General features: G+C 33.1%; 1 protein-coding gene across 1 annotated transcript; it reads left to right on the forward strand.

The window, feature by feature from the left end:
* The first annotated feature begins 1,048 nt into the window (after nucleotides 1-1,048).
* On the forward strand, nucleotides 1,049-6,817 carry LOC148940927 (structure-specific endonuclease subunit MUS81-like). The gene is made up of 2 exons (XM_089105603.1): nucleotides 1,049-1,163; nucleotides 6,550-6,817. The coding sequence occupies exons 1-2, from the start codon at nucleotides 1,122-1,124 to the stop codon at nucleotides 6,790-6,792; spliced, it is 285 nt and encodes a 94-aa protein (XP_088961729.1). The 5' UTR covers nucleotides 1,049-1,121; the 3' UTR covers nucleotides 6,793-6,817.
* Nucleotides 6,818-7,068: the final 251 nt, after the last annotated feature.

The following is a 7,068-nucleotide window of genomic DNA, read 5'->3' on the forward strand; positions in this document are numbered from 1 at the left end:
TTAAGTTATTGTATATTGTATATTTTAGGTTAGTCTGTTTTAGTTTTATATATATTTTTTAGTTGAAGTTTTTTTAACGCTGAAGATACCTTGTTAGATACGAGCGAAATATTCGTTTGATGTTTTTTTTTTTTTTTCATTTACTAGCCAAAGACCCGTTTGTCGTCTTTATATTCATTTCTTTGTGTTTTTAGGGGGGGGGGGGTTTTTCTCCAATTTTATTTTAATGAAGCTGCAAAAATGAGATTTTTTAAATATGGTTGGTAGAAGGGGGGTGGGGGGCAGTTCTTTTTTTTAATCCTTCGGTGAAAAAAAAAACACAAAAAGCTATTTTTCAAATATGCACCTGCATCTATCCCCTGATCCAATCGGAGCCCCTTCACATAGTGTGGCTTAGGGCCCCTTCACATAGTGTGGCTTAGGAAGAAAACTGCGTATATGCTATAGTGTAAAACGTTATTTTGGACAGCCAAACTAGAATGACTCCTGAGTAAAGCAGGTTCACATTTCTTTTATTTCGAAATTTGTTTGCTTCAACGTCTAGTGATGTTTCCTCGCTCTTTGGATAAAATATTTTTTTGGTGTCAGCCAAATTTGTCAAAAAAAGTTAAAAACATGTATATACATATATATATATATATATATATATATATATATATATATTATATATATATATATATATATATATATATATATATATATATATATATATATATATATATATATATATATATATATATATATATATATATATATATATATATATATATATACATAATAACTACAAAAATTAATAACAACAAAACGTAAACAGAGGAAACACTGAAACTGACTATTCAAGGAAATCTTCACGATGCCTCATCCCTACCCGGACGAACCCTCCAATATTGTTTATATTTAAATATTACCTACTTTTCAAAATTTCCAAAATCCAATCTCCCCCCCCCTCCCACCCCCTGATCGACATATAATAACCATTTATTATACTATTTATTAGTACTCATTTATTATCTATATAATGACCAATGTAATTATTCTGTATATTTCAGATAAAGAACCTTGTGAGTTCGACTTATGTTGAAGAATGTGGTAATCTTAGTCATGAATCTTACCAAGTTCTAATGACATTTGATGAGTTTAATAAACAGTCAAATAAAAGAAAGGTAAATTATTTTGTTTATAAATCTGAATTGTGAACAAAAACTCTGAGTAATAAATGATTTCTAAAGATAAATATTAGGACAGAAATCTAAATAGTTTTTCTTAGGAACGTTTTCCATAGTAGAAAAAATCAAGTTTGGTAGCAAGAGCTGGTGTTAAGCCATTCGTTTCGCCGCCATAAAACTTTTGGAGTTTAACAAGCAGAATTCAGAATAAATAAAGGATTCATTATGATTTCTTGCCAAGCCATTACTCTCGCCACTGTTAACTTGGGGGTGAATAACAAGAATTAGAAATAAAAAAGGAAAAGGAAAAATTTAGTCAGAGTTGGTGCAAAGCCACTGTTTCACCACCATACCACTTCTGTGGGTCAATGAGAATTCTGAATAATAAAGGATTCAGTGATAAGTAATAGTAAACTATTGCTTTCGTCACCATAAAAGTTTTGAGGTTAGGAAAAAAGAATTGAGTGAGAGACACTGCATAGCTGTTGTTCACGTTTCCATGAAACTATTGGGGATGAATGAGAAAATTTGAAAATAAGAGAGAATTCCGCGAAAGATGGCCCAAGCCAGTGGCTTTGTCACCATGTAACTTTTAAGGGTGAATGTGGAGAATTCAGAATAAAAGGATTCGGTGATATTTGGTGATTAGCTGTCGCTTTCGTCTCCACAAAACCTTCGGAGTTGAATAAGAACGAATTAAGTAAGAGATTCAGCGGCGCTTAGCCATTGCTTACGTCCCAATAAAACTTTTGTTACAAATTAGAGTAAGGAAAAAGTCATCGAGAGACGGTGCCAGCCAGTGGCTTTGCACCACGTAACTTTTGGGGGCCAACAACAAGAATTCAGGGAGAGTTGGGACTAAGCTGTTGCTTTTATCACCATAAAACTTTTGGAGGTGAATAGCAAGAATACAGAATCGTAAATAAAATTCAATGGCAGTTGGGGCCAAGCTATTGATTTTGCCGCATAAAACTTTGGGAGAGAATAAGAAGGTTATTCAATAAAAGATTCAATATTCAATTAAAAGGTATTCAATATTCAATAAAAAAAATATAGCTAATAATGTTGTAAAAAGCGTCAGAATCTCTGTAAATGGTTTACTACATAAATGGTAGAAAAGATTTTTAGAAGTTCTTAAGATGGAAGAAAGGGTCGAAGATAAAATAAAAGCCTTCTATGCTTTAATTCCAATATTTTTCATATATATTTCTTTTGTTTTCGTCTTTCTTTCTTGAATTGTTCTTATATGTCCGAGAGTACGAAACTATTCTAAAACTTTCTAAATATAAATAGTGTATACTGGGATTTGACCAAAATGGAAAACGAGAAACCGTCAGTTGTACTCGGACCTGTTGTTCAGTAACAGAAACATATATTGACACTTTTTATGGTGTCGTTTTTGGTGATGACTGAATAATCTATACTTCAAAAAGTGATGACAAATAATAAACTTTAAGAATAGAATTAGAATTTGCTTGAGTTCAATGCCTTATTAATTGTCTATGATTTTCAATATTCCATCTTAAGTAGGGCAAGGTCTTAGGTTTGCAGCATGGTAGATAGCTGTAATGTATCTGATGAACGTTAGTTTTAAATGCCATATAAATTCTACTGATCTTAGCGTCTACTCGTGGCAAGTGGCAGTGGCAGAGGTGTTGTAGATACCATGAATTGACACATCGAAGGTGATAATAAATGAGGTGTCTGGTTCTAAAATGATGTTTCTATTTATACCGATTTTTTCCGAAAAAAATAGGTTGAACTTTTATCATTAAAAAGGAGAAAAATTCCAGTCCCAAGAAGCAGGCCATTCTTCTTTTTTTGTATATAAAATTGCTGAAAAAAAAAAAAAAAAAATATTAAAAGATATTGGTATTTTCGCGCTTCTGGCATATCCCTGAAATTTATAGGGTTTCCTTGAACTAACCTGAAAGAAAACTAATTTATCCGAAATCTCTTTGATAACTAACGTTATTGAAAATTAACAATCTGTACTTCCTGCCTACGTTTTCGTATTTACGAACATTATTTTTTCGGTAGATTTCGGAAATCCCAGTTATTACTCGGGAAAGCCCCAGAGAATACGGTAATAGTGGAAGCATTAACTTGTGACTAGTTTAGAAGAGGCGGAGAAGTGATGAGTTCAACTTGACGAGCAACTTCAAGAAACTCTTTTATTTAAGCCAAAGCTGAATTATACTGATCGTAATACCATCAAGTGGATCAGATATATATGCAAGGGCGTATCCCGTATTTATTTGGGGGGGGTCAAAATGACCTTTAAAAACCCATCAAAAATTTGTTTATATGTATTTTCGTTATGTTTTTACAAGTCAAACAAAATTGTCGGACGGCTGGGGGGGGGGGTTCAAACACGGGAACCGTTCCCCTGGATACGGCCAGGTATATAGGGTGCCCTGATTTTTATCAAACCTGGTTCTAAAACTTAAAATAAACTGTCAACAGGTTTTGGAACTGAATGTAGGCTATTAGGTTTCATTGTTTTCATTTGTCTGCTGTGAAACAAACTGCAGTTTATTTAAATTGCATGTCATATTATTTTAAATGTCATGAAGTGCTTTTTTATTGTCTGTTATGACCATATTTGTATGAAGAAATATCAGCACATAAGAACACGTCAGTGGGTGATAGAGTAACTAGGATAATTTCAGCGACTTCGGGCCTTAGAAACTTCGACTGTAGGCTTCGTATTGCCAAGATGAGATCAATCTACTGTGGCACCATGGCATGATAAAACAAAGTTCTTACCATATAAAATTATTTTTCTGAAGCTCCATTTAAGAATGTTTTGTACTTTCTGTATCACAATATAGAAGTTTGACATTCATGGGACTCGTTCAAATTTGTCCGATTTGTTGAATTTGTCGGATATGTGGTCTTTATTGTATTCTGTGATTACTATTTTAGTCATAATAGCCTACGATTCAAACAGTTTTTTCAAACTTCTTTTAAGTTAAAAGTCCTAAATATGACTTTTACTCTGAACGTTGTTGTAATTTTCCAGAAACAGTCAAAAAAAGTTTTCTTTTTGTCATTAGAAATGCTTAAATAAAATAATGTGACGAACGGTATTACAAATTATCATAACTTTAACTCCAATTTGACGTTCCGTTTTCTTTTTTTCTATCAGTTGACAATTTTAACTTTCCCTCAGTAAGTACGTTATAAGTAGTGTTGGGCACTATTCTATATTGGGACGTTAATATCGATATCACAAACGTATCATAATCAAATAGACTGGGACAATAAACTGAAAGTGGGGAATGACAAAATTAGTTTTCTAAAAGGAAACAAGATTTTCTTTTAGAAAATAAATTATTTTCTAAAAGAAAACAAGTTTTGATAACAGAAAAAACAAGTTTGATATCGAAAGAACTGGCTATTTATAGGGATCTAAAAAATGTAAAATTCATAAAATTAAGTTGACCACCGACAATCATGGGCCTGAGAAAATTTGCCTTATTTCGTAAAAGGGAGAAGAAATTCCCAAAAAAAGGTGGGATCTTCATGAAAATTATGCCTTAAAATTCAACATGTTTGAGAAAACGAAAGCCACCGTCTGCCAAATATGAAATTTCTTTTTTCTTCCAGTATAGAATGGTCACGTGTTCATTTGTTTTTTCACAAAGGTGACAGTATCAAACCAATGAACGTATATTACTTAAAGAGGGCTCATTTGAATAAGATTCGATGGATCTGATATCCCTTTAATTAGCTCTTTTGCTGTGCTATTAGTGATTTTAGTGATGCTTTCAAAAAATATGTCTTCAAAAGAAAAAACGAAAATAAAAATGCCTCGATCACGGACGCCAATAATGAGCTTCGTTGATGGAACTCACATGATAAATCACTGGTTTATTCAAAGTTCTATATCTATATGACATCGTATGAATACAGCAATAAAATGATGTATAAATGTAAATTAAGTGAACTAATATGAAAATTAATTTAAGTAAATTTAGCGAATGGCTGGAAATTACGGACGCTTACCAATTATATAAATTAAGATGTGGAAGATAGGATGCTAGATAGGACCGAACCGTCAAATTTTGTGCAGATTAACGATTAAGTAAATAGGGTTAACAAAGATGATTTTGAAACCAGATCGCCTAGAGGTGACGAAGAAAAATACTAAAAGAAGCTACAGCCACACTAGAAAACCAAAAAATTGCAAATACTTCGGACCGATATTAATAGTCTGTTTTCTTTTACTAGTTATAGAAGATAAAATATTATAAGAAAAAATATTTAAAAATAAAACGTATGCACTTAGGCATTGAAGATTGACTTCGATCCGAAATATTGGCTTTTTTCTATAATGGTCTGATTCCGTTGCCTTTCCTTTGATATTTTTCTTCATTAAAACAGACATTAATAAATAAGTATTGACTAATCAGGTGAGGATTAATAATAAATAAATTATTAAATAATTTATTTAATAATAAACAAATAAAATAATAAATTAAGGGCCACTAAATAAAACTTCAAATATCTAGGTAGTATGATTAGTAAAGATTATAGATGCATTAAAGAGTTTCAAATGCAGAACAGCTATGGCACCAGGTATTTTCTTGCAATTGTAAAAAAGTTTGGAAGAATAGGACGGTATCATGAATTGAAGTACTATAATGTAATCATGAATCGTATCATGGGATGAGGATAAAGAGGGAAGCTTTGAAAGGTTGGACGGAGGAGTAGAGTACCGAGCTGTTTTTCGCCTTGGTGCTTCAATAAGTTGTTAGTAAGTAGTAGTAATGATTGTTCCCAAGTTTTATAACGGCAGGGCCGGATTTAAGGCTTTGACGCTTCGAAGCCTAAGCGTTTTTGCCGCTCCGTTTTTTGCGACAGTTTCGGGTAAATCTCTGAAAATTCGAGGATAGTGGAAGCACTGAACAGAACGTAACTGATGAGCCAAAAGCGATGAAAAAGATAGGTGAAACTGAACTCTCAGTTGCCACTCTTGGGAGACATCTAACAGTTCATAAGTTGCCATGGAATTTCTGTGTGGTTTTAAAAGCACTTATCTGTGAACATGCAGCGTGACGGTGGAGTGCACCTGACACTTTGACGATAAATCACATCAGTCCAGTCTTTCTTAAGACAAAAAATAACTCAGTGATAATTTATTTCCCCCCCCCCCCTGGCATTGTGCGCTCTGAGGCCCTGGCCTAGTGGGCCTATCGGTAAACCCTGGCCTGCATATTGGCTAGCGTGTTTCTTCATCTTGAATTAAATAGAATGTGTAGCAATCAATATGGAAGTATTCCTTTTAGAAACATCTTTCATTTTCTAGATTTTTCTTACCTAAAGGCCTTTTCTAGGACATACGTTCTATTTACTAAGGTCTTTTTTTATTTTCTAGGCCCTTTCTGTCTCTGAAACGTTTGGAAAGCAATTAATGCAACTGCATGGGCTCTCAGATAAGAAAGCAGCAAGTATACTATCTTTGTTCCCTACTCCTCATAGCTTATTCGAGGCTTACAAGCTGTGCTCATCGGAACAGGAGAAAATCGAACTACTTAGCGGCAGTAAAAGTAATCGAACAGGAATCAGTGTTAAAATTAGTAAATCCATTTACTTTTTATTTAATAAGGAAAATTCTTAGTATATTTAATAAAATTTTATTTTACTTTTTTACGAGGTAGCTACAATATTAGCTAGTAAAAGTTGTGTTGACTTTAGATGAAGATAGTTGGAATTTCACGGCCTACTCAAAATTCAAGAAATGCATACCATTGCAAAGTACACTGGGAATGATAAAAATTCTCATTTCTATATAAGCAGTGTTGCCATATAATTTGTGAGTCCAACTAAGTAAAGGCTATTCGTGTGCAAAACAGAAACCGCCTAAAAAGAGACAACAGCCACGAAAACTGGAGTA

Source organism: Artemia sp. Qi Xiang Cuo, chromosome 19, assembly GCF_049724085.1.
Source record: "Artemia sp. Qi Xiang Cuo chromosome 19, ASM4972408v1, whole genome shotgun sequence".
Lineage (NCBI taxonomy): Eukaryota > Metazoa > Arthropoda > Branchiopoda > Anostraca > Artemiidae > Artemia > Artemia sp. Qi Xiang Cuo.

Coding starts and splice junctions, on each gene's coding strand:
- LOC148940927 (XM_089105603.1), top strand. CDS start 1,122: ATGACATTTGATGAGTTTAATAAACAGTCAAATAAAAGAAAG. Junction 1,164..6,549: donor AACAGTCAAATAAAAGAAAG/GTAAATTATTTT, acceptor TTTATTTTCTAG/GCCCTTTCTGTCTCTGAAAC.